Source organism: Myxozyma melibiosi, assembly GCF_037950935.1.
Source record: "Myxozyma melibiosi strain Phaff 52-87 chromosome Unknown BZA70scaffold_17, whole genome shotgun sequence".
In the NCBI taxonomy this organism is placed as follows: domain Eukaryota; kingdom Fungi; phylum Ascomycota; class Lipomycetes; order Lipomycetales; family Lipomycetaceae; genus Myxozyma; species Myxozyma melibiosi.
In genome coordinates, this window is record NW_027042931.1 from 23,011 (window position 1) to 50,651 (window position 27,641).

The 27,641-nt window shown below is 50.3% G+C and overlaps 10 protein-coding genes across 10 annotated transcripts; 4 read left to right on the forward strand and 6 right to left on the reverse strand.

Moving 5' to 3' along the window:
* Positions 1–986: 986 nt before the first annotated feature.
* Positions 987–1,985, forward strand: BZA70DRAFT_269995 (uncharacterized protein; the record flags this gene model as incomplete). Its single annotated transcript, XM_064911246.1, has 1 exon — positions 987–1,985. One exon carries the CDS (start codon positions 987–989, stop codon positions 1,983–1,985), a length of 999 nt encoding a protein of 332 aa, XP_064765482.1.
* A 76-nt stretch (positions 1,986–2,061) lies between these two features.
* On the reverse strand, positions 2,062–4,222 carry BZA70DRAFT_285817 (uncharacterized protein). Its single transcript, XM_064913798.1, has 6 exons — positions 3,960–4,222; positions 3,637–3,891; positions 3,557–3,570; positions 3,451–3,477; positions 3,230–3,393; positions 2,062–3,175 (listed from the first exon to the last, which is right to left on the reverse strand). The coding sequence occupies exons 1-6, from the start codon at positions 4,013–4,015 to the stop codon at positions 2,114–2,116; spliced, it is 1,578 nt and encodes a 525-aa protein (XP_064765483.1). The 5' UTR covers positions 4,016–4,222; the 3' UTR covers positions 2,062–2,113.
* Positions 4,223–4,238: 16 nt separating this feature from the next.
* On the forward strand, positions 4,239–5,973 carry BZA70DRAFT_285820 (uncharacterized protein). The gene is made up of 5 exons (XM_064913799.1): positions 4,239–4,417; positions 4,491–4,660; positions 4,727–4,994; positions 5,055–5,512; positions 5,571–5,973. The coding sequence occupies exons 1-5, from the start codon at positions 4,292–4,294 to the stop codon at positions 5,944–5,946; spliced, it is 1,398 nt and encodes a 465-aa protein (XP_064765484.1). The 5' UTR covers positions 4,239–4,291; the 3' UTR covers positions 5,947–5,973.
* BZA70DRAFT_285823 (X-domain of DnaJ-containing-domain-containing protein) lies at positions 5,974–8,546 on the reverse strand. Its single transcript, XM_064913800.1, has 6 exons — positions 7,975–8,546; positions 7,815–7,833; positions 7,677–7,751; positions 7,561–7,615; positions 6,910–7,492; positions 5,974–6,842 (listed from the first exon to the last, which is right to left on the reverse strand). The coding sequence occupies exons 1-6, from the start codon at positions 8,137–8,139 to the stop codon at positions 6,258–6,260; spliced, it is 1,482 nt and encodes a 493-aa protein (XP_064765485.1). The 5' UTR covers positions 8,140–8,546; the 3' UTR covers positions 5,974–6,257.
* Positions 8,547–8,554: 8 nt separating this feature from the next.
* On the forward strand, positions 8,555–13,985 carry BZA70DRAFT_101526 (proteasome stabiliser-domain-containing protein). The gene is made up of 7 exons (XM_064909324.1): positions 8,555–8,840; positions 8,907–9,036; positions 9,091–10,962; positions 11,015–11,699; positions 11,750–11,958; positions 12,007–12,411; positions 12,463–13,985. Exons 1-7 carry the CDS (start codon positions 8,647–8,649, stop codon positions 13,819–13,821), a joined length of 4,854 nt encoding a protein of 1,617 aa, XP_064765486.1. The 5' UTR covers positions 8,555–8,646; the 3' UTR covers positions 13,822–13,985.
* BZA70DRAFT_261655 (glycoside hydrolase superfamily) lies at positions 13,873–16,996 on the reverse strand. The gene is made up of 2 exons (XM_064910900.1): positions 16,107–16,996; positions 13,873–16,054 (listed from the first exon to the last, which is right to left on the reverse strand). Exons 1-2 carry the CDS (start codon positions 16,857–16,859, stop codon positions 14,150–14,152), a joined length of 2,658 nt encoding a protein of 885 aa, XP_064765487.1. The 5' UTR covers positions 16,860–16,996; the 3' UTR covers positions 13,873–14,149.
* A 130-nt stretch (positions 16,997–17,126) lies between these two features.
* BZA70DRAFT_285828 (methylene-fatty-acyl-phospholipid synthase) lies at positions 17,127–18,383 on the reverse strand. The gene is made up of 6 exons (XM_064913801.1): positions 18,332–18,383; positions 18,105–18,222; positions 17,984–18,040; positions 17,809–17,911; positions 17,416–17,748; positions 17,127–17,356 (listed from the first exon to the last, which is right to left on the reverse strand). The coding sequence occupies exons 2-6, from the start codon at positions 18,205–18,207 to the stop codon at positions 17,281–17,283; spliced, it is 672 nt and encodes a 223-aa protein (XP_064765488.1). The 5' UTR covers positions 18,208–18,222; positions 18,332–18,383; the 3' UTR covers positions 17,127–17,280.
* On the forward strand, positions 18,384–19,235 carry BZA70DRAFT_297915 (ribonuclease H2 non-catalytic subunit-domain-containing protein). The gene is made up of 2 exons (XM_064914582.1): positions 18,384–19,116; positions 19,173–19,235. Exons 1-2 carry the CDS (start codon positions 18,547–18,549, stop codon positions 19,224–19,226), a joined length of 624 nt encoding a protein of 207 aa, XP_064765489.1. The 5' UTR covers positions 18,384–18,546; the 3' UTR covers positions 19,227–19,235.
* A 1-nt stretch (position 19,236) lies between these two features.
* On the reverse strand, positions 19,237–24,328 carry BZA70DRAFT_285832 (uncharacterized protein). The gene is made up of 4 exons (XM_064913802.1): positions 23,952–24,328; positions 23,757–23,868; positions 23,015–23,693; positions 19,237–22,958 (listed from the first exon to the last, which is right to left on the reverse strand). Exons 1-4 carry the CDS (start codon positions 24,017–24,019, stop codon positions 19,435–19,437), a joined length of 4,383 nt encoding a protein of 1,460 aa, XP_064765490.1. The 5' UTR covers positions 24,020–24,328; the 3' UTR covers positions 19,237–19,434.
* Positions 24,329–24,555: 227 nt separating this feature from the next.
* Positions 24,556–27,387, reverse strand: BZA70DRAFT_252296 (tubulin-tyrosine ligase family-domain-containing protein). Its single transcript, XM_064910718.1, has 8 exons — positions 27,289–27,387; positions 27,119–27,234; positions 27,008–27,055; positions 26,699–26,951; positions 26,213–26,640; positions 26,098–26,157; positions 25,668–25,937; positions 24,556–25,608 (listed from the first exon to the last, which is right to left on the reverse strand). The coding sequence occupies exons 1-8, from the start codon at positions 27,298–27,300 to the stop codon at positions 24,615–24,617; spliced, it is 2,181 nt and encodes a 726-aa protein (XP_064765491.1). The 5' UTR covers positions 27,301–27,387; the 3' UTR covers positions 24,556–24,614.
* Positions 27,388–27,641: the final 254 nt, after the last annotated feature.

Consider the following 27,641-nt stretch of genomic DNA (forward strand, 5'->3'; position numbering starts at 1 on the left):
AGAGAGGCGGACGAGGGCTTATGACGTGCTGTGTGCCTCCCAGGCCGCTTCGCAATGAGCGAATGATGTTATTTAATCCATGATCCCTGATCCCACGCTTTCTTTCTTGAATATTATTATAGCTTGCTGTGTAGCTCTTTTTTATATTAGTTTTTTAATTTACTCTGATTATCTATAGTAGTCCAGGAAGCCAGGATAAAGCAGTTTCTGTATTCCATCGCTATCAATCGTCCCCGAGGACCCTCAGAAGCGAGTGTGCGGCTCATTTATTAGTCGCACGAGCTGTCCACGGACGGCTGCTGCGGCTGAGATCCAGATCACGTGCAATCAGCTCACGTGCATCTGCATCTGCGGTGAGGAAATAGCGCAAATTCTGAGCAGAAGCAGCTGACATCAATCGGTTTTGCAATCCCTCATCTGTTCTGGGCGATGCTGGGCCAAGTATTTCAGCGTCGTCAATCTGCTCGAAACGGCACTTAACTTGCCTTATCCGTACATGAGATTAAAGTACAAACGTTTGACAGTTAGACTTGCTGACGCTTATCAAAGGGTCTTGTGGTGATATCTCATCACATCCTAACCAAATTAGTTCAGATGGCCGTTATTACTCCTCTGCTTTCGGCGTTCATTGTCGTTCATCTTCAACGGTGTAGAGCATTTAATGACCGTTCCAGGAACTCAAGCACAAAATACAGCCTCGTAAAGAGCCAAACTGCTCTCTCCGAGCGGCAGTGTCGGATTCGGATACCCCAACCCACGCGACGCGCGCGGGACCAAAACAGTGGATTCGAGATCTCATCGCTCATCGGCCGTCCGCGCATACGCATTTGGTTTGGGTTCCATTACAGCTCCACGCTCGTCATTGACTTCTTCCCGCTCATCTCCCGTCTGTCACTGCTCTTTCATCTTCTTCGTAGTCAAGACATACCCCGGTCTACCTTCTACTAGTCCTCCACAGGGTCTCCTCCCAGGCAACGCGTTTAGCAATGCCTCGTCGCCACAGTCGAGGACTGTCGCTTGTTCTCAATAGAGAAAACACGCCTGGCTACGACGACCTCTCATCCTCACCAAAGTCCTCTCCCAAGGTCGCCTCCCCCAAGCGTTTTGAAGGCGGTTCCTCCATCCAGGTTCTGCGCATCACGAATGAAGTCTCAAACACCGCGCCGCGCAGTCTGCGTCTGCTCGAGGAATGCGCGCTTCAAGATACCCAGGGTACAGTGAGCACGACCACGATGGTCCTTCCCGGCCGCAGAAGCGTCTCTTTTAGCAGGAAATACTCGATATCATCAGCCGGCTCAGAGTCCTTGGAAGACAGCAGTATCGCAGACAACGAAAGTATCCCCGATGACAGCTACGAAGACCTCAACGCGAAGCTCCGCATGCGAGCGCGGGCCGAGAACAAAGAGCTCGAAGCAAAGCGCCTGGCCGGCAGCAGTCTTCGGCACGAGTACCTAGTCAGACTCACGACACTGCCTTCTGCAAACGACGGTAGAATCGGATTCGACGACCTTTCCGCGTTCTTCTGGGGCTTGGACTACGCCGACATGCGCCAGCGAGGCGAGTTTGGACGCACGGTCGGATACCTCCCCGTGCGAGCTGTCGATATGGGCATAGTCATTGGCATATGGCTAATAGCGGTGCTCGTATACAGCTGCACACGCGAAACCAGCAATCGTGAAGGATTTAAGCCGTCGGTCGGCCAGTTCCAGAATCTTTTGGACTTACAGTTTGCTGATTCAAGTCACGTCGCTGAAGTCGCTGTTAAAGAGAAAGATAGAGATACTCCCCGAGGATCTGCTCGACTGGCGGGTAAGATTACAAAGTCAAACATTTACCTTTCCGCGATGGCGTTTTCTATCTTTGTGCTATCTCGGACCATCTACATCATGATAGTAATCAGACATGTCTTGCTTGTCGTGTGGATATCAGTTATAGCCATGAAACGCGCTCCAGGCGTGGGTGGAATCAAGATGATGCTACGATAGTAAGAGAGTTTTTATGAATTACCGCAGTCTGTATTAGTATGAATGATTACGAATTACCCTATATGGAGTTACGGGTTGTTTTCTTTGTTAAATATATTATATTAATTTGTTGATAAATAATACATCATTCACCGTGAGTAGGGATGATACCCGCCTCCGCGTCCATACCCACCCCGTCCTCTGCCACGTATAAAAGGAACATTCTGCCGCGGCCCAGTAGGTGCTGCGAATTGCTGATTCCGAAGGGCTTTTGGGCCGCTCGGCGGTTTTATAGGAAGATCGTTGGCAATATCAGAGTTCTGAGGACTGCCCACGGACCCAGGCGTGTTGTGGCGCTCACGCTGGGCCATAATAGTTGGACCGGTGGGTATTCCGGGTGGTAAATTCTTTGCCATGGTGGCTGGTCCCTTTGGAATGATGGATGATGGACCTTTGGGGATCCCAGATGGTCCTGACGGGATTGGTTTGCCAGCCGACTGGGACGGGCCTGTCGGGATCCCGGCTCCTCCTTGAGGTCCAGCGGGAAGCATCTGTCTTCGATCTGATGGTTCGGGTGTTTGTGAGCTGCCAGCATTTTGTGTAGGGCTGCCACTTCCAGCTTCCTCTGACGTCTCATTCTGTTGCTGCTGTTGCTGCTGTTGATAAGCATACGCCATGGCAGATGCTTCATAGCCATTTGTCTGAATCTTTTCAAGCGCATTCAAGTAGAGCTGAGTACGGTACCAATACTGTGCCAACATAGACGGAGTCATACCATTAGGATACGACTCTGCGCTGTTATAATCTGTACCCATCCCCTCTGCCATACCATCTCCACCGTATTCCCGGCCATCGTACTTCATAAACTGCTGCTGTCGCCCGCCCATATCCATCTTGTCGTCATCGAATCTCTCCTTGTTGACGACTCCCTTTGGCTGCGCTTTCTTAACCTCGACCATCTTGCCACCAATCACGAGCGGGCAGTGGGCCAGAGTGTTGTCGACCGCGGCTTCGCCGTCAAACGTGATAAATCCAAATCCACGAGACCGGCCTGTATCTTTGTCGACCATCAAACTGGCGTCAATCACTCTACCGAACTGAGAGAACGTTTGGCGGAATTCAGGCTCAGTGACACCGGGCGCGACGCCGCCTACAAAGATCTTTGATGTTTTTTCCTGCTCGTCTTTCGGGATCGCGCGCTTTGGGTCAATCTAGAAATATCGAGTCAGCATAGAATAACTAGAAACAAACCAAGCTCTACTTACGATTTTCCCATCAAGCACATGCTCTTTCACCATAACGGAATTCACGCATTTCGAGTCTTTGAATGTTAAAAACGCAAAGCCGCGCGATCGGCCGGTAGCGGGGTCCCGCATGACCTGGCATTCGAGAACTGGACCATATTGCGAAAAGTATCGCATAAGAGTTTCTGGGGGAGGTGTTAGTTTATATATTGAGCTTGAGGTCGATCGATTGCGTCGCTTACCGTCAGTGGTGTCCCAGTTTAAACCACCTATGTGATTTATTGTTAGCTTAGTGGCAAGAGAGGCAATCAAGGAATACTCTATCTTCCAATATTCATATCCACGTACCAATAAACATTTTTCTAAATAATGCAGCAATCTGTTAGTTATATTTTACACAATAATCAAATGTACGAAGCAAAGCATACCCGTCATCACTGGATCCACTGTCGTTGTCAGCCCCAGCCGACTGAGACTGCTGCGGTCTTGACGCCTCCGTTTGCCATGAATTATTGTTATTGTTATTGCTGTTGCTGTAGTCATTGTATGGCTGTGGCGAATCTTGTGAGCTTTGACCGTATGAGGTCTGATTTGTTTGCGAAGGTTGCTGTGGTGTGGTTTTTGTAGTTGAGGACTGCTCTCTTCTGTTGGGCAGCTCTTTGATTGCCGGTGATTCGTCACCGCTGTTAATCTGTCAGTAATCGCCAATAAACAGCATAAATAGTAGTGGCACGGAATAATGAGGGCTTACTAGAGATCAGTAAAGAGATCCTCGTCGTCTGCTTGGTCAAACATCTGTGCCGACATGAGGTTGTGTTGTGCTCTGGAGATAGAGTAAGAGAAGTAAGCAGATCGCTATTTTCTCTCTTGAACTAAATTGTAAATCAACAGTTATTGGCTGGGGTATCGATTGAATATACTGAAAGATGAATAAAATAATCTCAAGCACAGCAGAAGACTTGTGGTGACGAAGTGAAAGTTCGAGATGACCTTTCAGGGGTGCGGCGCTCCTCCAACTTTTGTCGTCCATCGACCTTCTCGAGCACTGCAAATGCCCACAAAATCATAACTTCACCTGCTCAAATGGCGTTGCAGCAGTTTCTCGACTTGGTCAACCGGAACTTGTCGTCTCCACCGACACTAGCTCAGCTTTTCATTGCTGATATTCAGTCCGAGGACTTGCAAGTGCTACAGCGCGATCTCCAGAGCGTAAATACATCTCCCACCACAGATCTCTGAATATTTATTTTCCTGATACTGACGCTATTGACCTTCTACATAGGGCCCGACGAGATCTAATAATGAGATATCTAAGCTAGTTGAGTCCAGAAATTACTTTGATGGAGATTGGCCCGGGTTTACCGAGTTTACTATCACGTACCTCGTCTTTGCGAGAGATGTGAATCCCTTTGATCTCCAAGAGTCATATCCACTTCTTGAGAAAGTCTTTACGTAAGTTTACCTATCTTGGCCCAAGGCTAGGTCAGATCTCTTGTACAGAATCTAACGGTTCTCCAGGAATCTTCAAATCGCATACAGCAACAATCGAGGCGCGATCCTCACGCCGACAGTGCGTAATTTCGCAACCGTCGTCACCGACAGCGCAATCTATCTTGACTCGGCCGATGTGTTAAACACGCTCGTGCGGACGAACGATGTGTCGACTGTGCTTTTGAAGATGTTTAATTCGATCAGAGGAGAGCGGTATACGCCTGATCAGGGCTCGCTCACGAAGAAGGATGTGATTCTTTATATCTCGGTTTTATTATGTCGAACGTACTTCAAAGTGAGTATATCTATAGAAGAGTTAGCTTGGCTCAGTGGAGACTAACTTGCTTTTATACAGCTCAATCAACCCTCCGCGTGTGCAAACGTGTTTTCAAATATCCACACAGCCAAGATCCAATTCTCAAAATACCCCCGATCCGAGCGCGTAACTTTCAGATTCTACCTCGGCCGCTTCTATTTCCTCCGGCAAGAGCTACTCCGAGCGCGAAAACATCTCTTGTGGGCATTCAACAACTGTCTAGCGTCTGCGATAAACAACCAGCGGGCAATTCTCACTTACTTGATCCCTACGAGCCTGTTACTCGGAATAGGCGCGAGACCGGAACTCTACATGATTGCTGGCGATTCGTTGCGAGATATTTTTGCTCCGCTTGAGCGCGCTTTGAAGGTTGGGGATATGTATGCATATAACGAACATCTTGTGAGGTACTTTGATTGGTTTGTTGCAAAGAAGATGTTTGTTCTCCTGAGGTCGAAGAGTGAGATTATTTTACTGCGGAATCTTTTTCGACGAATGTGAGTGCCACTGTTGTTTCAGTTCACTCTTACGACCAGCACTAACGGCTAGTTTTAGAAACGTGTATAGTGCCAGTCTTCCTGTTGAGCTGGGCGCCAAAAAACCGGATAATATCACGTTCGACTCGGTCCTGCTCGGCATCAAACTCTCAACCCGTTCTAACAACCCCGCGCTCTCTGCCCAATCCGGCACACCGGCCTCCTCAGACGTCCCCGCTATTTTCCCTTTCAAAATACCTGAAATGGAATGGAGCTACGACGATGTTGAGAACGCATGTATCAGCTTGATCGACCAGGGGTTAATGAAGGGGAATATTTACACGCGGAGAAAGCTTGTTCGGCTCCAGCCATCAGGCGGGTTTAGACCGCTGTCTGAGGTGTTGGGGTTACGTGGTGCGCAGGCCGGCGATGAGGAGGCCTGGATGGATCGGTAGTTTTGAGTCTCATTTCTTCTTCTTCTACTATCTTGAGTGGGAAATTATTTGAATTGCATGTGGGAAAAGGAATAAAAGACACCAAAAGAAATCATCCAACACGGCTCATTTAAAAACAGGTGTTGATGGACAAGTAGAGAAGTACACGTCGTACACACCTAATAAAAAAACAGCAACTGTAACAGCACAAGCTCACTATATATACTAGTCCTACACCTCTAAATCAAAGACAGCAGTGCTCGGAATCGGCAGTGCTATCGGGTCCTGACAATAAATTCAAAAGAAACACAGCTTAAAACGCAAGAGTTAGGTTAAGCGGTGGCAGGTTCGGCGGGTGTTCCGGAAGGTGACCGCTTCTTTGATTTCTTGTGCTTCTTCTGAGTGGCTTCTGCGAGCAAGGTCTCAAACACTCGAGCGTCTTCATCCTCATCAGGATCTCGCTCGGCTTGCTTGAATATCGTACCGATGATTTCAAGAGCCTCTGCTCGCTCCATGCGCTTCTTAGCCGGGATGCCCTTATCCTCGAGGACCTTATCACAGACTTCTCTCAGCACGCCCTGGAACTCGTATCGCGAGCCGCGCCAGGCAGCGTTTAGGAGTTTACCCATAACTCTGCGCTCGAATTCCGCCTTTGTCTCCTCAGTCCAGTGATCGCCACCTTTCTCTTCAGCTTTTGTCATGTCTTGGATCGTGATCTGCGCATCGATCGCGCTCGAGATTGTGTTCCAGGTGTCTTTGGCGATCGAGCCCTTCTCTTTGACTTTGCTGAAGATCGAGTTCATGCCGAGGAACTTTGAGGACTTGCGATAGGAGTTGCCCTTTTGATAGTAGACGCCGCCGATTGCGTGTAGAAGCTCGATTCCGAACGACTCCATTTTCAGGTTTTCCCGCTCCAGCTGTATAGTAAGATGTTAGATGACTGCTTGTCATAAAAGCAAAATAAAAAAAAAGATTACTACATACTCTTGTCTTCTCCTTAAAAGCCTGAATAACATCTGGCCGTTTCTCAGACTCGGTGTAGAGAGATAATCTTTCAATGAGTTTCTTTGTCAGATGATCAACTCGCTCTATACGAGCCGCCTTTCGCTCCTGCTCGAGCTTCAAGATCTCCTCTCGCTGGGCCTGGGTTAAGCCTCCCTTCTTCTTCTTCTCCTTGTCAAGACTGGTCGATGACTTCTTCCCCTCAGAAGACATCCCGCTGAGGTTGTGCTCCTGATCTTCGGATCCCGTGATTGCCAAGAAGGGGTGAGGCTGTCCCGGCGCGGAAGTGGTCGATGTGGGCTCGGTAGCGGCGGCGGAGGACGCGGTAGCGCCAGCAGTACTGGTTGGCGAGCTGGGAGTTTGGAAGGAGGTCGATGTGGGGCTTGAAGGGGAAGTTGCGGAGGAAACCGAAGGGGCGGCGGTAGTCTTGGGAGTATCTTCTGCAGCAGAACCCGAGGTCTCGGCGGTCGCAGCGGCAGCGGCGGCGGCGGCCTCTTCCTGCTCTTCAGCTTGGCTGATTTCAACGGCCTTGGTGAGCTCCTTGATGAGGGAAAGCTCTCCGATTCTAAGAGGGATTTACGGTCAATAAGGCTAAAGGGGGTGAATCAGAAGCTCTTGCAGGGGTTAACATACAAGTCATAGAAAGCCTCTCCACCAAAGATCGAGGTGAAAAAATCGGCCGGATCCTCTGTAATAGATTGTCAGTGACTGCAGTGGAGGAAAAGCACAGAATGAAGAAGGTGCTGTACCGAATCCAGCGGCAGGCACAGCCTGGTCTTTGCCGAACTGATCATATTGCTTTCGCAAGTCGGGGTCGCTCAGGACTGGTAGATGCACGTTAGTATTTAGTGGTTATCTGATTTCAGAGAGATTTGTAGGCCACGTACTCTGGTAGGCTTCGCCAACCTGTAGATGAGAGAAAACAGATGTTAGCGCTGTCACTGGGGATCACATTCTTCCACCCCCACAGTGGCCAACAAGGCCATGGCGGAGTAATTCAAGCAAGAAGAATAACGATATAGAAAGATTCAAAGCAGAACAGCATACCTCTTGGAACTTTGCGTGGGCGGATTCGTCGTTCGGGTTTTTATCCGGATGGAGGAGGATGGCTTTCTTTCTGTAAGCCTTCTTGATTTCGAGAGCCGTCGCATCCGGCGCCACCCCGAGACAGTCATAGTAGGTTGTGTCGACGACAGTGGCAGTGCGCGACATTGTTGGCGGAAGGGGATTCTGTTAAGTATACGGGATTAACAGGAGCGCTGATGTGATCAGACGAGCGGAAGGACGAGGACGACGGTGGATCGTTGTGAAAAAGGCGCGACGCGAAGATTGTCGACGCAGATTTGTTTTGGGTTTGCGGAAGATGATGACGTAGCAGCGCCGGTGTGCTTATGTAATTGCTTATATTTTGGTGTTTCTTCTCTGTTGGTCGGGAGGAGGACCTTTGTTTATGAAGAGTTATTACTTGCAGAGTAGATTCAACTACAAAGAACAGTAGCTGGTTAAAAATAGTGGTGGTGATAGAAGTCGAGGTAGCATTGGAGTAGGAACCTGACTCATCTCTTATTAATCAACCCAGCCGCACGGCGAGCCATTGCTCGCGATATGCTGACAACGACACGACACGGCTGCTTCTGCGTTCTTCAACCGTCTTAATTGAATCAAGACTCTGATTCTTTCTTTTGGCTGCCGTTTAATTGTACGCGAGTAGACAGAAACATGGCGAGCGCAGAACTAGCGCTTGTGAACAAGGTCGAGATGAGGATTGCCCTCGCCAGCACCGATGCGAAGCTCGAGTCCCTCCTCAAGGTCTACCTCGCCCCGCTGCTCTTGAAGTTGATCTCTCCTCATCCTGCTGTGCGCAATAAAGTGGTTTCGATATGTAACCATATCAATACCCGTGTCAAGTCCTCGTTCGTTCTCCCATTGAAGCTTACCGGGCCGTGTTCACAGTACTAACTGATCTCGCTCCACTCTAGATCGATCGTGCTCCCTGCCGAGACTCTTCTCGCTCAGTTTAAGAACCCACAGGTTGAAGGCGATGCTGCTCTGATGCGTAGCTTTTGTTTGATGTACATACAGATGACCATTGTCCGATTGCCAGCTGAGGTATATAATGTGTCCTTCTCACTGCTATCAGACGCTGTACTAACGTGATCTTAGCAACAAACCGCTATCCTACCTGACCTCCTCAAAGGAATTTCCTCCTATGATCGCACGTTCCAGAAAACGCTGTTTTCAATCGTTCTCAAAGTCCTCCCACAATGGAAAGCCCCGGACCGCGGATCAACAGAAGCCGACAACATCCGCTCGGCGTTTGGTTTCGACGAGTCTCCCGCTGATGCTGAATTTCTTTCAAAGCATTTCACCAGTCTTTTGATGCTCAACTACAGCGCCTTTTCTGGCGCCTATGAGACTCCCGAGGGACTGTGTTGCCCCGGTGTCCCTCCTTCTGAATTCGAATTTCTCACGTCAAACTCGCGTGATACAATCCCAAGCGCAAACCTTGTTCCTATCAAAATGGCTGCCCTTAGATTCTCTCAGGCTGTGTTGACGGAGAAAGAGCAGTTCTGGCCTGCATTTGTGGGATCACAAGAAAATATCAACGAGATTGCAAATGCTGCGAGTGACATGCTGAAAAGAATCACGGTTGACTATGAAGACGAGGATATTGTCAAGGGTCTCTTCGATTTATATCTGGGGACTGAGGACACTCCTCCAGTGAATCCGCAGTTTGGAGCCCGCATTCTGCAGCTCCTATGTAAGAGTGCGCGGGCTGCAAACGACATGTCGAATACGGCCGACGCGATTCAATTCGGTATTACATCCGAGAACCCTCGTCTGAGATCTGCTACCGTTGAGTTTGTGAACTGGGTAGTCAAAATTGCTCGTCCTGAAACAATTAAACCTGTTGCAAAGGATCTTGTCGAAACCCTCAAGCAGCATCTCCAAAAGTCTGGATATATTGTATCCCGGAGCGCTAACTCACAAGAGCTGCGACTGAGAGGTTTTGCATATGTTGCAATGGGATCTCTTATCAAGCGCGCACCCGACATTTTGAAAACAGATTTTGACATCATCAAAAGTCTGTTTGACAGTCTTCAACATGACAATCCAGATTTGCGGAATTCGATCCACGAGTCCCTTAGCAGTCTGATCCCCGTCCTGGATACTCTTGATCAGGAGCAGACAGACAAGCTGAAGCCAATTCTTCTGGAGCAAATCAATCTTGGCAGTGAGCACTCAAATTGTCAGTTTCTGGCGCTCAGATTCTGTATCGCGGCCCTGCCATTCAGTGATCCTGTCGCGAGGTATATTTGCATCTTGGGTTTGAATCCCGCAAATCGAGCCGATGTGATCAGCGAGGCCAAAAAGGGTCTCCATCCATACTATTTCCAGAAAACCCATCGGCCTGAATTCAAATTTGGCAAAGAAACATTTGATGGTCCTGAGTACGACTTTCCAGAGTTTAGTGATATGCTAGCAACGCTTGAGCAGATGTGGTCTACTAAGGCAGATGATGGATCAACTAGTTTCAATGTCAAAACGGTCCCGCCTCCAATTTTCGTTTCCTCTCTCCAATTTGCCCGGCAAATTTTGTTGATGAAGGCTGTGGAGAAGAATGCCAAAATCTCAATCATCGATGAAGGATGGTCGCACAAACTTGACGAAGCCGTTGCGTTTGACGATGGTGCTCGTCAAAATGTGACTGATCTGTTGGCAACTTGGCACTCATCCGAGCCTGCGTTACGAAAGTATACCGAAGTCGCGTTTTCTGGTTTTGCCTCTCAGATTTCTGGGATGTTTCCTGCTGGTGAAATGTGGATGGAGATTCTAAGTATGGGTCCGAAAGATCTCGTCTCGTTCTGGACAGCCAGAGTCTCTGAGTTTGAAGCGCTCAGTGTATCTGTCAGCTCAGAAACGCGAGTTCTTGCTGGACATGCCTTGGGAATCCTGTGTACCTCCTCGCAATTGCCCGACGAGAGCATCAAAGGTTTGATCACTAAACTCATGCAGAACATTGAGGACAGCTCGGTAAGTCGCACTCTCGTTGCTCATTTTATAAATTGGTTGCTAACTATCCCAGAACCTTCCCCGAGCGCACGGAGCGACAATCTCCCTTTCTTATATCATTTCCCGATTGCAGCTGAAGAAAGATCTCGCGATAGTGGACGAGTCCGATTTGCAAAAGTACCTATCAACTCTGTTGAAGAACCTGGAAAAGCAGTCAGTGACAGCTCTTCGCGAGGCTTCGATCTCCGCCATTTCTCAACTAGGAGCCTACGGTGTTCTTTCGAGTCTGCCCCAGGCAGACCTGGAGAAAGCTAGTGATCTTTTGATGGAAAACGTAAAGTCGAGCAATAACGACCGTGCTATGCAAGCCTTTGGTAACCTTTACGCTTGCTCTCCTGACGTTGATGTGAAGATCGCTGCTGCCGAAAGAATTTTTGCCTTGCACGAGTCGAAGCAGATCGAATTTCTTCTCGGCAGTGGCGAAGCACTCACCTGTATCGGAGCCGGATGGGATTCTACCGCTCTTCGTCGAACTCTTGATGTTTGCGGCTTCGAGCCTCCTACAGTTGGCTACGAAGCACTCAACATAATTTTAGATAAGGTTCTAGAGTTTTCAAAGACCACCAAGCCATCTTTGAAAAAGAGTTCTTGCATTTGGCTTCTGAGCTTGGTGCAGTTTTGTGGCCATTTGGAGCCAGTAGTCTCGCGCTTGAAACTGATGCACTTTGCCTTCCTAGGGTTTTTGGGTGATCGAGAAGGTAGGATTGTGTCATTTCACTACTCTAGTTGCTTGCTAACGACTCTCTAGATATTGTACAAGAGTCGGCGTCTCGCGGACTCGGACTTGTGTACGAGAAAGGCGACAGTCGACTAAAAGACGATTTGGTGCATAGTTTGGTTCAGAGCTTTACTTCCGATTCGCGTACTAGCGCTGCTGGACGGGTTTCAGCTGAAACACAGCTTTTTGATCCTGGTGTGCTGAACACAGGAGACGGATCAGTCTCCACTTATAAAGATGTGGGTTCATTCTCTGATATTGCAAGGAAAAGAGGCTAACAAGTGTAGATTATGAATTTGGCGGCGGAAGCCGGAGATCCCAGTCTGATCTATAAGTTCATGTCGCTCGCTTCAAGTTCGGCGATTTGGTCGACTAGAAAGGGAGCAGCATTTGGGTTAGGATCTATCTTGGCGAAAACGAATCTGGCCGACATATTCGAGTCCAACCCGCGCTTGGCCAAGAACCTTATACCCAAGCTATACAGATACAGATATGATCCGAATATGGCAGTTCAGCAGTCGATGAGAGGTATCTGGAACGCGCTGGTTTCTGATTCTGCGAGTATTATCGAGAGTCAGTTTGACGATATTCTCGAAGAGCTGCTGAAACGAATGGGCGACCGGGAATGGCGTGTGCGTCAGGCGAGTGCTGCCGCTTTACAGGATCTGCTGGATAGTTCACAGCCTTCTAGAGTAAGTCCTTTTATGTCAAATGTGTACGCAACTGATTGCTAACTAATTTAGTACTCGGCGTATTTGGAGCGGATTTGGACTATGAGCTTCCGCTCCCTTGACGATATCAAAGAGTCAGTTCGAACGCAAGGTGTATCTCTATGCCGCAGTCTTGCCAATTCCTTGGTACGCATCATTGATGTAGAGGTTGGAGCGTCTACTCAGAACGCTGAAGAGACCTTGACGACACTACTCCCGTTCCTGATCGGCAACTCTGGTCTTCAGTCACAGGCACAGGAGGTCCAGATGTTTTCTCTCGAGACTTTACTGAAGCTGATTCAGAAAGGAGGATCCGGTTTGCGGCCGTTTATTCCCACGCTTCTTGAGGAGATGCTGGGTCTTCTCTCGACTTTGGAGCCTCAAGCTGCCAACTACATCGCACTGAATGCGGACAAATACGGCATGACTGCGAACGCTATTGACGCTACGCGGTTGGCTAGTATCCGAGCATCTCCTATGATGGATGCAGTTGATCGTCTGATTGATGTGCTCGACGCGCCGACGATGAAGTTGGTGGCACCCAAGCTTTTGACTGTTATTAGGAAAAGCGTGGGTCTACCCTCGAAAGTCGCTAGTAGTCGTGTGCTGGTGACGTTAGTCGTTCGACATATGGATCTGATCAAGCCGTACGCCGATCGGTTTATGAAGAGCTGTATCGCACAGCTGTCTGATCGAAACGATACGATTGTCTCGTCGTTCGCCTCGGCTGCTGGCTACCTTGCCCGTCTATCCAGCGACGACCGCGTGCTGGAGCTAGTAGCGTACTCTGAGAAGCTCTACTTTGAAGGCGAAGAAGAGCGCCACCGCCAAATCTCCGGCTCCATAATCCTCGCGCTGAGCAAGCACGCGCCCGACCGCGTGACAAGTCTGGCGTCGAGCATCCTCCCGTTCGTGTTCATCGCCAAACACGATCAAGTCAAATCGATCCGCGAGCCATTCGAGCACGCGTGGTCAGAGCACACGGGCGGCGTGGGCGCGATCAAGCTTTATTTCGGGGAGATTCTTGAGATTGCGCGAGACCAGCTCGAGAACCAGCGATGGATCGTGCGGCAGACCGCCGCGCTGAGCGTTACCGACGCGAGTAATCTTGTCGGGAACCAGATCTCGCAGACCGAGGAGCTGTTTACGATCTTGATTAAAGCCAGTACGGGAAGAAGCTGGGATGGTAAGGAGAAAGTGGTGGACGGCCTTTGCGCGCTGGCGACGAAGATGAAGGGGTTTGTTGATCGGGATGTGCAGTTGAGAGATAAGTTGCTGAAGGTGTTTACGGTCGAGGCGGGGAGGAATAACAAGGAGTACGCGACGAAGGCGAGGAAGGCGCTTGAGAAGTTTTGCGGGGAGTTTAATCTGCCTGTTCCAGCGACTGAGTAGCCTACCTCATATTACTACTCTAGATTATGAATTGATAAAGAACAGAAAAGAACTGTATTGCACTACCTACCCATACCTGTTAGATAAAATGAAACCCTACATAATGAAGTGTATACCCTATAACCCTTATAACCCTATGACAATGAAACGAAATGAATAGTACCCCCATGAACCCGGATAGAATAAAGTAAAAGTAGCAAGAAATAGATGAACCTCCATATGCGCGCGCGACCCTGCTGCTCAGACACAGATAGAGTAATGAATGTAGCTAAATAGCGAGAAAATAGAAAAAGCATAGCGAAAGATATATAAGTTTGTGTAGGGTGTATCAAGTGATGTAAACCCGCAAAGAAATCTCGTTGGACCAACGAGCTTGTAAATCAAGTTCTCTCCACGCCGAATCGAGATCGATTTTCAAGATATTTCCCTGCGTGGATAGCGACGACATCGGCATGACGAGACCCTGGATTGTGATGAGCAATTTCGCGATGGCGGCCATGCCGCCTGATGCGGACAGTTCAGAGATGTAGATGCCGAGCGTGCCGAGGACTTTGACGTCAATGTCGAGGAGCGCTCGGCCCGTGACTGGGACGACGATTTGTTGGCGCTGGATAGCTGCCGCGCCGGTGATTTTGTTGAGGACACCGATCGCGCCGATCTTGGTGGTCTTGAACTGCGACTTGACGACGGCGAGAGGGGCGGCGGTGAAGATGTCCCATTCGTTGGTCTTGAGCTGGGTTAGCATCAGAGCTGGGTCGTCGCTTGAATTGCTGGAGGTCGAGAATTCGGCAGTGTTGCCAGTCTTGTAGGAGAAAACGACGTATTCTGAATCGGTGGCGAGTGCGGAAAACATCGAGCGGCGGATGGGTTCGACGAATTCTGCGTTGTCGTTCTCGTTGATGTTGAAAGCAGCGAGAAGACTGAACCCGCCCGCGCCACCGTAGAAGTTTGTGAGATACATCAGTCTTCCATCCTTGAGATTGAAGTAGGGATCAAGAGCCAGTGCTTGTCGCGACGGCCGCAAGCAGACTGAGGTTCCGCGCGTCGTTTCCGCCTGGATCTGGGAAAGGATTTCCATGTCGTGAAAGCCGGGAGTGTCGGTGATGTATACCGGCCCGCCTGAGAAACAGCGTGATGCAGCGTGCATGCTGGAGTACGGCGCGACAGTGGTCATAAACATGTCCCAGTCGGGGACCGCGTGCAGCAAGGAAGTAAGGGTGTTGTTCATTGCGTTGCAGTACACGTGCCAGTGGTGGCTTGATGGGATATTGGGGAAGAAATCATCGGAGTTGCGCAGCACTGGCTTTGTGTAGTTTGTCTGGATCAGCGCGTAATAATAGTACTGCGGACTCATGGCCATGCAGTAGATTATACGTCTGCTAAAGTAGCGCATCGACTGCAGCTTCAGTGCGTCTTGATACTGCTTGTAGATATCGCTCTGACGGATGTGGTCGCCTTCGAGATCGTAGATGTGCATCTGTACATCTGCCTTGACGACTGTGATGCCGCTGGAAGACAGAAATCCATAATAGTCGTCGTAGAAACGCTTGATGCTGTCCCCACTGACGACATATACGTCTTCATTGTATAAGCGTCCTTTGGTGAGCTCATACTTTTTAGCAATCTCGCCGTCTGGAGAGATTCCATGCCAATAGCCCAGAAGCGCATGCCACACCGCCACGTGCTTGACGTAGGGAAACTTATTCTTGATAGAGTCGACAGTGAACTTTAGACCGTTGGGGAACTTTTCGTTGGCTTCAAAGGCCAGCAAGCGCCGGTTGGAATCAGTGGGTTGCCATCCGTCATCGATAATGACCAGTCCGACACGAATACCTGCGTCTTCAAGCGACTGGAGAGCGGTCATGATTTTGTCATGAGAGACGTCGATGCCCATTGAATTCCAGGTACAGAATCCCATACAGTCCAGCCACTGTTCATACCAGGTTCCATTGACTGGCCTACTCAAGCCTCCGCTGGTAACTATCGGCTGAACGGTGGGCTCTACAGACTGGTCTGATGACTCGCCCGGCACTGCAGAGTTAAGCAGCTGCGAGGAATACGGTGACAAGGTCTGAACGTTAGATCTTAGAGAGTAAAACGCAGTCTGGACGGCTTGCATCGGATCTCGGCTGACGCCAACAAAAGCAGAAAATGTCTGATGGCCCGATGCGGTGTTGGAGACCTCAAAGAGGATTTTCCCTCCTCCGGACTGCAGGTAAAAGATAAGATGGTTCTGCGGAGATTAGCATGAGTTCGGTCAGATATATCATAAGGATGGAACTCACCTTCAAGTTTGAAAGCGGTAACACGCAAACATTATAGCCATCCTCGCGCTGGAATAAAACCATAAACGACTCCCTGTCGATAAAAAAGTCCTTGGTGCCGTGCCGAGGCCCCATCCAGGAATGCTGGATGCGAACTAAGGACAAGTACCGCTGCATACCGATCGGTTTCCCCAGCGCTGCTCTTGTAGGTTCCGTCAACGACGGTGCAGAGAGACCGCTGACTTTCCAAGCTCTTGAGTTTGGTACCTCGCTGACAAGCTCAGAAGCTTCAAGGTCAGTTGAGATTTCCGAGAACAGGTCATGCAGGTTGGGCGCAGCGTTGCCTCCGTTGCGCCGGGGACGAGATAGCTCGATGACGCCGTTGGTTTCGATGCGGCCACACCATGTCCAGTCTGTATTTTCTTCAAATCTGTATCTGGCAGTGAACTGCAGCGAGGACGCACTGTACGGCGGAACAAAGCTGATCGAGAACTGATGAATGTGATTCTGCTTGCCACTTGCGCCCACCCCCGCGTCAGCCGAGGCCACCGAGCAGAGTCTCAAGGGCTCACGTGCGCGGTTAAGATGTAGAGACGACGCAATCCACTCTTCTTTGTCGTTTGTGCTCCACCAGATCTGGATCTCGAAGGAAGGAGGGAGTTCCTGAAGTTCCGGTGTGGTGACGACGAATGCGTCGAACTCGAGGACGCGCGATTTGGCGTAGGAGACGGAGTTGAGGGGCGGATCGAGAGAGACAGAGATGATTCGATCCATTGTTGCCTAATTATTCACAACAAGTTGTTAAAAGATCATCAATGAGTATATATATTCAGATTCACGACTGATCTGTAGGATGGGATGATCTGAGTGTGGGGTTGGTTGGGAGATGGGAGATAGCAAATTAGTCACGTGGACAAATAGAAGCCATAACTTATTGCGTTTGTGCTCGATCTTCTACATATAGATCAGTTATTTCAAGTAGATATATGGAGACAAAGTAGTGTATTGCTCGTTATAATATAATCGGCATCTGTTGAAAAATGCCATTTCCAGTCATCGTATTCTCATAAATATCCATTTTGTTCCTCATCTTCTTTCTTTTCTCTCTTTTCTCTCTTTTCTGTCGATCTATATGCACTGTTGAAAGCCTATATATACAAATGGATCATGAAGACCCTCACAGCTGTTTTGTCGTTTATTTCGACTTCTTGCCGTCAGCGGCAGCAGCGCGCTCGCGCTCGCGCTTAGCGTAGATCTCACCGGTGAAGGGCCTATGAGTTGAATCAATTAGCAAGACATAACGAGAACAGTAAAAACACAGACGACTTACTCCTCAAACTGCAAAGCAATCAGGTACATGACCAACACGAGACCCGAGAGCACGATTCCAGCCGGCTTGCAATACCACAGCGCGGTGCCGACAAAGGAAAGGAAGGAGCCGTAGTACATGGGGTTGTTGGTGATGTTGAACGGGAAACCGGTGACACGGTCGTCCATGAGAATACCAAAGTAATCACCGAGATAAGTACCGGTGACGCCGAGAGCCCACATACTGCTCAGGACAAGAACGTTGCCGTAGACAAAGAGGAGAACGGCAAGCATCTTGGTGGGCGGGATGTCGAGACGGGCGCAGTACGGCTGGTCGCGGAGAGCGCGCTCGTACCTACGAAGAATAGTTAGAACCAGAAATAGTCAGGTACAGAATGAGGTGTGTTGTGCTTACAGGATATCACGGACGATTCCGAGAGAGAAGATGGTGACGGCGAGAGCGTAGCATCCCTTCTTGGCGCTGCCCGCAATCTTTGTCAATGCGTGCGTGTTGTACTCTGTAGAGTCGACGTTAGTACTTCTCCTCATGATCCAACCAATTGACAAACTTTGGATGAAGAAAGACCTACCAAGACGGGCAACGATGTTCCAGAAAGTGGGATTAAAGAGAATCGAAGCAGCAGAGACTACAAGACGATCGACGTCAGCAACCATCCACATCTCATACCAACGACCAATAGACAAACACACTAAACAAAGACGTCTTTGAGAGATCGATATAAGACATAAAAGCCTCAAAGAACTCGGAAGGAGTTCCCAACTCGCCGATGATTCCGTTCTTGATATCTTCCATGACGATGATGATTTCCTAAACGCACAGCACCGAGTCAGCACATTCAGACGTCGTTTCTATAATTCCTGTCCTGCAATTACACGCAATTGCTCGAGCACTACACATCGCCAACACACAAACATACCGATTTGCACAATTTGTTCACTTCTCGGGATTGTTCGACTGTGGAGGGGCAGAAGCTTCTGCCGAATCGGAAACCTTCGCGAAGAACTCCTCGGTTCGGGTACAAAACACGCGTTGCTTACATTAATTCACGTGAACTCTGCTTCTCCTACGCGTCGACGCGTCTTTGCTGTTGTTTACACTGATTCTGTATCTTCACAGCGCAGAGCAAAGAAGATGACGACAGACAAAACGAGCAGGAAGCGCGCAGTGCTGCATATCCCACACCGACTCCGATCAGGAGCATCATATCCCTCCGTCGTGCACAACATCGTGCCCTGCAAGATCAGCCACGACGGTCCCGCGAATGTAAAAGACTACTTCAAGAAGCGGCGGCTGGCGGCAGAAGCACCCCGCCCCTGTGCTGCTGCTGCGGTTGAGGACGAGCGGAGGAAGGAGAGGGAAGAGGAGGAGCTTTATGAGAGTTATTTCCGCGGACGCAAGTTCGTAGGCCGGAGGATCGCGCTGCGGGAAAAGGGATTCCAAGGCCTCGTCTTGCCGCCGCCGCCGGACGCGGTCTCGCAGCAATTCAGCGAGTTTGACGAGTACACTCGTCCGGGCGATGACATCTACGACGACGACGAGGAAGAAGATGAAAGCGAGATGGAAGAGAAAGAGTTGGAGGCAGAGTGGACCCCGACCAGTGCGTTTCAAGAGATGTACATCTGGGGCCACGATGCTGCGCCTGATCCAAAGCTGAATCCGTGGATCGTCGCCGTCGATGAATGGGCTCGGTTTGCTCAGTCTGTGAGTTCTCTCTTTTTCCTTTCTTTCATCTCTGCTCAGTGCTAATCCGTACTCAGATTCACGATGGCCTCGAGCCGGCATCTGATATCAAGCAGGACTCTACAGTATAAAGAGTGGGGATTGTTATAACATTAAACTAGAATCATACACAACGACCGACTCCTCAAGTTCCACTTCAGAAACCCAAGTCATCCCAGAACATCTCTGGAAAAAAGAAATATGAAACCCATTCGCCAATTAATAAAAAGTAAAAGATAAAAACCTGCCAAAATGCAATTTGTAGAAAGAAGAAAAAAAAGAGAAAAGCTCTATAATCAACTACCGATTACCACTGTCGGTCCCAAAAGATTGCTGCAGCGCCGCTGTGCTGCTGATAATCTCTTCCTCCTGCTCGTCATTAATCGAGACTCCGCCCTCCGCTCTCGCCTCGTCTTGACTAATCTTCCCTTCGCTCGCTGCCTCATCGTCTGTCCCAGAGATCGGTGAATTCAAAGGTGACCGCGCCTGCGCGGCCAGATACGAAGCACCATAGAAAATCCCTGACTCAGAGGTTTCCGGAATCTCTCGCGCACTCTCACTCGCTTCCAATGGTATCTCGGCTGCTGCCTGCGGCTGCTGCTGCATCAGCGCAATCGACTGCGCCACCACCGACGATGTCACCGGTCGCATCAGCACCTCGCTCTCTGTCGCAGCAGGTCTCGTCGTGCGCTTCGCCGCTGCAGCTGCTAATGCCGAAAGCCGTCGACCCACAACCGGAGTCTCGGACGGCGGCACAAAGTTATCCGCATTACTATCATTCCTGATCTCGACCGCATCAACAATAAACCGACGCCCATCCGCAACCGCAGTCTTTAGCGATTCTTCTCCCGCCGCTGCCGTCGATGCCGCCTGATCACCTTTTGCTATCGGACCAGACCTACTCTGCTCGTCCGTAAAACTCGAGCTAAGAACTCCGTCCGCGTCCTCCTCCATCTTCGTGATCCGGCCAACCATCCACTGCCGTCCTTCCAACGCCCGCGCATTCTGCTCCTCATCCCTTAAAAAGCAGTACGGCGCGCCGTCATTGAACGCAGCCCACACGTGGTTCGCATTGTTCACTTTACTGCTCGTCGGCAGAAACAACGCTAAATCACCGGATTTGAACGACTTATACGCAATCTTCTCGCTAGATTCCTTCTTGGCCCGTCGCGCTTTCTCCCGATACAGCCGCGCCATCTTATACCACTTGCGCGCAATAAACTCGGCCTCCTGGATCCGCTTGTGCACCAGCTTTGAAAACGACTGATAGTCAAACTCAATCTCGTTGATAAACCGTTCGTATCGCAGTCCTTCATCCGCTTCTGACCCGCCCGTCCAGTGCAGAGCGTCAATCTCGGGAATAGACAGTTCTGATTCGGCGGATTCGCTCTCTCCACCATTATCCTCGGCTATCCGTTTCTCGCGCTCGGATTCGGGAAGGATCTTGTACAGCGCCTCCTCGAGTGTGTTGCTCTTCAGCACCATCGCCTTCGAGTTTGAATAAACGATTCCCAACTCATTCATAAGCTGGCGCGTATCGCGATAGAACGTATACAGCCGGACCGTGATGTCACGCGAGCGTGCACTTTGCGACTCGTGGCTGGCCTTCAGCTCTGCCAAAGAACACTTGAGAGCAGCCACTTCCTCTCCCAATTCACCCAATCGTCGTTCGGCGTCAGCAAACTGTTCCAAGCGCGATTGAAGCGTACTCTCCACGGTTTCAGGCGACGGCTCCTCATCAGTACTATCTGGCATCATCATCTTCCACAATCGGTTGATCAGTGCTTTATCCTGCGCCATCGTCTCTCGCAGTGATTCGTTCTCCTCTGCAAACTTATTGGTCTTGACTTCAGAATCGGCCAGGCGCGCAAGCACTTCTTGCAGCTCCTTCATCGTGTTCTCGAGTCCTTCGCGATCATATGGCAGCACGCCGTCCTTGTCCTCAGCAGCGTCATCAGACCGCTCAGCATGAGCACGCAGCAACTCCTCAAGCTGCATCGTCCGAGACTTCAAACTAAGCTGTGCGCGCGTAGACTCGCCAAGCTTACTAGCAAGCTGCGTCGATTCATCTCTCTCGGCACGCAACGTCTCCCGCAAATTCCGAATCTCGATATCGAGCTCGGACTTGACTTCCTCGAGATCGCGCTCCCGCTGCTGCTGCTCTTCCAGCGCGCTCTCGAGATTCGCAATCATGCCTTCTTTGTCGACCCGGCTTTCTTCCAGTGTTTCCTCGGCTTCCTCCATCGCGTAGATATGTGCCTTCAACGCCGAGATCTCTTGATTGAGAGATTTACGCTCACGCTGGAATTCGGCTTCTTGCTGAGACAAGTTCGCGAGCAGATCTTGCTTGATAACCTCGATTTCCTGCATATTTCTCTCAGTCTCGTGCATCTGCTTCTTCAACCGCGTCGAGGTCTCCTTCTCAGACTCGAGAGCAGAACGAAGCTGCTGCTGCTCACTCCGCAAATCAGCAACAGCCGCACTAGGATCCTTGCTCGGCTCGACTGACATCCGATCGAGTCGCAATGCACTCCCTCGCTTCCTGCTACTTTCAAATTCAAACGTGGACGCGCGCGGCGACTGCGAAATCGGCGGGGATTTGCGGGGCTGCGGTGGAAGCGGGGTGAGCTGAGAGAATTGCTGTTGAATAGGAATTGGTGATTGGACCCTCTGCTGCTGCTGCGGGGACTGATTGAGAATCCCAGGACTCAGTTGCGGGGAACCATTGACAACCGGAGCAGAGTGATGACGAGAGACAGAAATCGGATGCGCGTTGGTCGCGGCAGTAGGCACCAACCCAAAGTATCCACCACCGCTGCCTGATGGGACAGAAGCTGGGACTCCTTGGGAGGTTTGCACTTGCTGCCTATGCAGCAGATCCTCCAGTCGTCGAACTCTCGATTCATAACTCTTGAGTTTCTCCTGCAGCATCCTGTTTTCCTGCGCTAAGCTTTCGGTAAGCGAGTCCTTCAGCTCAGGCGAGGATTGACGGCTCGAACGCTGCTGGGCAGAGACTACCATGCTACTGCGCATTTGCTCCATGAAGCTCCCGTTCTTGAATAGCTTTTCGCGTCTACGAGACGCGGCCGTGACGCGCTCGTGGTTAGTCCGATCCAGCTCTTTGATCATTTCCTGCAGTTCCGCATGTAGATGCTCAGTTCCCGGAATGTGCTTCAAGGTCTCGATGAACTCGTGCACGTCTTCTCTGGTGACTGATGCGGAAGCGGGCTGCTCATTCACGCCAACGAGGTTTAGCTCGACAGCCAAGATACTAGTGTTTGAGTTCTTGAGACTGTAAATGCTATTGACGCTACTAGCAGGATTAATGCTGTTGTTGAACGTCTGCTGGAAATTCTCAAGACTGCTGCCGAATCTCTTGAGCCATTTCGAGCGGCGCTTCTGCTCGTCTTCTTTCCAGGTCGCAAATTCTTCGGCAACTTCACCAGTGAGGGACTTGATGCGCTGACTCCATTCGGCGCGCTGCACGGATTCGATCAGGAACGAGCCATAGATCAAGGGGAGCTGATCCATTTGCTTCAAAACTGCCAACGATGCCTTGGAAGTTTCGAGTTCGCGCTCGATCGAAGTGAGATCAGGACGGATGGGAGATGCTCGAGACTGTACGACCGATAATGTGTGTAGTTGTCGTAGGGATGCCACTTGAATGGAGGCCTTTCGGCTCTGAGCGTTGCGGTTGAGCTCCCATAGCTCGGCTACGGAGGCGGAGATGTTTGGAAGGTACTCGCGCTGATGTAAAGAGGACAGGCGGGTGATGGAGCGCATGCTAGCGGGCGTGCTCGGCAGATCGGCAATATACTCGGCGTCTACAATAGTCAGTTGAATGTATCTAGAAGCGTAGGTGTATAAGGTGATTACATACCTTTGGTAATTTTGTTGACGATAGCGTGCAAGTCTTCGAGCATGGCCGGGATACCTTCCTGTGGATCATCATCGTTTTCATCGCTGTGATCGTTGTGACCCGAGGCCTGGATATCGCGTCCGAGAACCTCGCTGTCGGTAGCGACCTTGTCAAGCACAAACTTGATGTCCCTGATGCGATCTTGAATGTGCTGATCGTTAAACTCGATATCGTTTTGAATGGCATGGACCTTGTCATGGTCTACCCAGGAGGACAAAGTACCGCCTCCGAAGCAGTCTATTACCGGGAGATGGTCAAGGATCCGCAGCGAAAAATGCCAGTCTGTGGAGTCAAACTCTTGCGAGAGGTTGACGGCAGTTTGGACGACCTCTTTGAAGGAGCGCTCGATGTTTGCCAGGTGCTGACGAAGATGAGCCATGGCGACGCCGACCGAGCGACGGATGACGTCGATTTCGGCAGCGGTGTAGCCGAGAGAGAGTTTCAGCGACTCTGCACGCATGAGCAGTTTCTGCGCCCAGTCTGCGCGGGCTTCAAAGAGGTCGACTAGTTCTGCCTGTGAGGGCTTGACGTTTGTGATGTTGGGGATGGGTTGGGGGTTCAGGGGCAGCAGCGGGTTGGTGAGCGGTGGGGTCGGGCTGGGATGGGCCAGGAGCAGTTTGTCAAAGAGATAGAGCTCGGTCTGGGTTGTTGGTGTCAATATAGAAAGAAGAGAGAAGTAGAAGGCAGGAGGGGAGAAAGGTACCTCTGTTGCTATGTTTGCCATTCTCAGCTGAGTGGCGCGCGCGGTCATCAAGATCTGGTTGTCTGTGGGGATATTGTGCTGCATGGAGACCGCGTTCCTGAGATCGGCCAGACTAGATAGAAGAAACAGAGTCAGTAAGATCACCAGCAAGCCCACTCGTTTATAGAGAAGCTGGGTAAAAAGAGAATCACGCACCTCAGGAAGCGCTCCTGGTTGAGCTCGGTAGTGCGCCCGGTGTGGGCGTTGTATATCCGCAACGGCATGATTGAGTCGGGGTCGCAGAAGACAAGTCAAAGAACAAACAGCAGCAAGAACTGCACTTCCGGGCACCTTTCTGACCAGCAGAAGAAGACACACGTCTGCACAGAGACCGCGGGTAGCTCGCAGGGCGCACTCGGATTGAGCTTGATTGAGGCAATCCGACGGCGCGCCCAACCAACTTGGGTGACGACGAGAGGCTGCTGCGACTGAGGTGTTCTCTCGAGAGGGAACAGTTGCAGTAGCAATAACAGCAACAATAACGACAACGACAACTACTTCAACAACAACTCAACAGAACAAAACAAGCAGGAGACTCGATATCTGGGCGGCCAGGTGAGGAGCGCGCAGCCACAGCCAATCAGCAGCGCCCTAAATCGCGGGGTAAACAAGGTTTCTCCCATCGCCGTCGCGCAGCCGCTGCCCGCACTGAGCACAAACTTTAATCCGCCCGCGCTCGAACTCTGTTGGGAGATTGGGGCTCGTACCCGGCGCGCTTGATTGGCCGCCGCACCGCCAACAATGAACGGAGCATCGGCCACGATAACTGCCGTTCTCATTGTTTTGTATTGTTTTGTTTACATTATTGTTTATACGTTTCTACCACCCGCCGCTCACGTCCTGCTCGTAGACTAACGCAAGCCTGTTGCCCTTCTCCTCACTCAGTCCGCCCTGCCGCGACTCGCCGCCGAAAAACGGCACCACGATCTGGTCCGCAACGCACGCAAACAGACCGTCAACCAGTACCTTCAGATCCTCTCCCGTCTGCCCAAAATCAGGGTACGCATTCACCTCCAGCAGCCGCGTCGTCAGGTCCTCGTCCACCAGGAAATCCAACCCGTAGATCTCAAACGCGTTCGGAATCGGCTGGAAATGAACCCGTCCCAGCCCAACCGCGGCCGCAAACGTCTCGGCCGTCGTGGCCTTGATCTGGTCCCACACTTTCTCCTTGTCGAACCCTTCTAGATCCCAGAACCGGCGCACTGAGCCTTCATCTACTTTGTCGCCTTGCAGACACGTATTCGTCAAGTGGATCTCCAAGTCGGCAATCTCGTCGGGACTGCTGTAGCGTTGCTTGGCAAACAGTGCCAGCATGTCCTTGTATACGTAAACCTTCAGCGCTTGGCTTGCCACAACATATGTTCGGATGTGGAACTTGCGCATCCCGCATGATGGCAGCAGCAGAGGTTTCTCGATATACCTTTGAATCAGAAAATGGCGAATCTGTGAAGTCACAATCCCGTTCCCTTCACTGATACTCTTCGGCTCTCCCTCCTCCTCCTCCTCCTCCTCCTCTTCATCATCGCTCTCCTCAAACGACTCAAAAATCTCCTGCAACTCCTGAAAAGTCTTGAAAATCCGAATTCCCTGTCCCCGATCACTCATGCTCGGCTTCAGAATCCACCAATTCTTCTCCTCCTGCAGCTGATCCCTAAACTCGTAGATGTCGTCCAGCATCTCGTCAAGATACTCGGCATAGTCGAGCTCGAGCTCGTAGGACTCTGGGAAGTTCCGCTTCAGAATAGTGTCGGGGTGTTTGACCGCGTAGTTTGCGATGCTGTGGGCGAGGAAGTTCTTGCGAATCAACGCTTTTCTGCGTACCAACAACAGTCAGCCCCTCTCTTTCTAAACCTGAATACCACCTTGACTCACCTGTATATATACGAGCACGCGAGATACATCTCATCGTCGCCCATCATCCTCTCAAAATTCAAATCCTCATAATCCGCATAATGCAGCACTTTCACCCCAGACCCTTCCTCCAGCACCGGATCGCTCGGATCGGTCTTGATCTCCACTCCCGGCGCTACTTTCTTCAGGTTCGCGACCAGTAACGGGTATATATATGATTCTGGAGGATACGTGATCACGGCTGTAAACTGGGGTAATGACGCGGTCTTTGATTGTGCGTCGCTAGGTGTTCTATGGCACAGACCTCATAATGTAAGAAAATGAACTTCTAAGAGACTTCGAGGTAGGTACAGATATACATGACAAGTTCTATCAAGCCCTTCTATCATCCAATCCCACTACTCGTCCTCTACTCCATATCTTTCTTCTCAAACATCGACATGCAACTTACAACTTCAGTTCTCCGCTAAGCCCAGGTGCGCCTTGGAAATTCGCCTTCAATGGCGAGACACTAAAAAACATCACATTAGTTTACAATCAACCCAAACATCACGATCTATCCATACCTCACGTAGCCCTCGCCGATAGCCCACTTATCAGTCCCCGTCGGCTCATCTGCCGTCGTCCCCGTCACAGCCGCCAGATTCGGCAGCCACTTAAACGTCAACTTGCCATCCTCCTCAGTCGGCTCAAGTCTATCGGTTTGCTCCACAACCGTCCCATCAGCCTGCACCGTAATCGGGTCCTCGACGTACTCAAAAGCCGATCCCCATCTGTTGGCTAGGATATTCGTGTACATGATCTTCACGTCCTCGCGCAGCTCGGGGCCGAGAGGAACGTTAATCGAGAAAAGATCGACGGAGTCGTCTTTCGGCCAGGTCTCGCAGAGATGCTTGATCAATCTAACCGAAACCGAGCACGCGGTGTTGATGTGATCCGCAACATGGTTGCGCGAACTATATGCAAATGACACGCCAATCGCCGGGACTCCGCACTACATCAAATGTTAGCCACCATAGCACACCGCGTCTTTGTATGTGATAAAAGCATACCAGAGCACCCTCCATAGCACCGCCAATAGTGCCGCTCGAGAGGATAAAAACCGCGCTCGAATTGCGTCCATAATTCGGACCAGCAATTACTAGATCAACAGGCCCCTTCTCCTTAAACAGGTGATGAATGCCAACCTGAGCGCAGGAGGCCGGCGTGCCGTCGAGAAGCACCCATTCCTCGCTGCCGTCGTTTTTCTTCTTGTAGTATGGGCCTTCGTAGGGAAGTTCTGGTTCAGCGGCCGGTGTGATGTAGCTATTATCGTTAGTACATGCATATTCTCAGCAATATCGTTTTAACAATAGACATACCTAGCCGTCATAGTCTTTCCCACAAAATGCGCCTTGCCAATCCACGACCTATATACAAGTCAGCCCTTTCCACTCACAAATCAGCTTCGAAACAAAGTAGCTGAAACACACTTCTGGCAATCAGGAAGAGCGACACTGATATCCCAATCTGTCAACTCCCTGAGCTTCTGGATAAAGTAGGCGATATAGGGCGAGTCTTTTCCTGGCGGTCCATCGTCGTTCGTGATCTGCGAGTGTTAGAAATGATATTTAGTATGCTGAAATCAAAAATATAAACTTACAAGAACATGCATCGTGTATAGTCTATATAGTATATATAAGAATGTATAGATCTAGGAATCGAAAGCTGGTGATGTGAGAAGAGGCGGCTGTATGAGTAGTCTTCGGTGTGAATAAATGCAAAAATTGAAAATCAATAAAGTTCTCCACTCCCAACCACTCGACTTCACTTCACCCAAGGAGGAATATTTTGATATTCTATGTTTGCATATTCATACTGTTATTAACTGATTAGTGGATAACAAGAACGGCTTTTTTGTAATTTTCGTAATTTTTGTTTTGTTTATCATACTCCGCTCCAATTCGTGAAAAAGGTGCTGCTCGATTGGGATTATTGACTACAACACCACACATG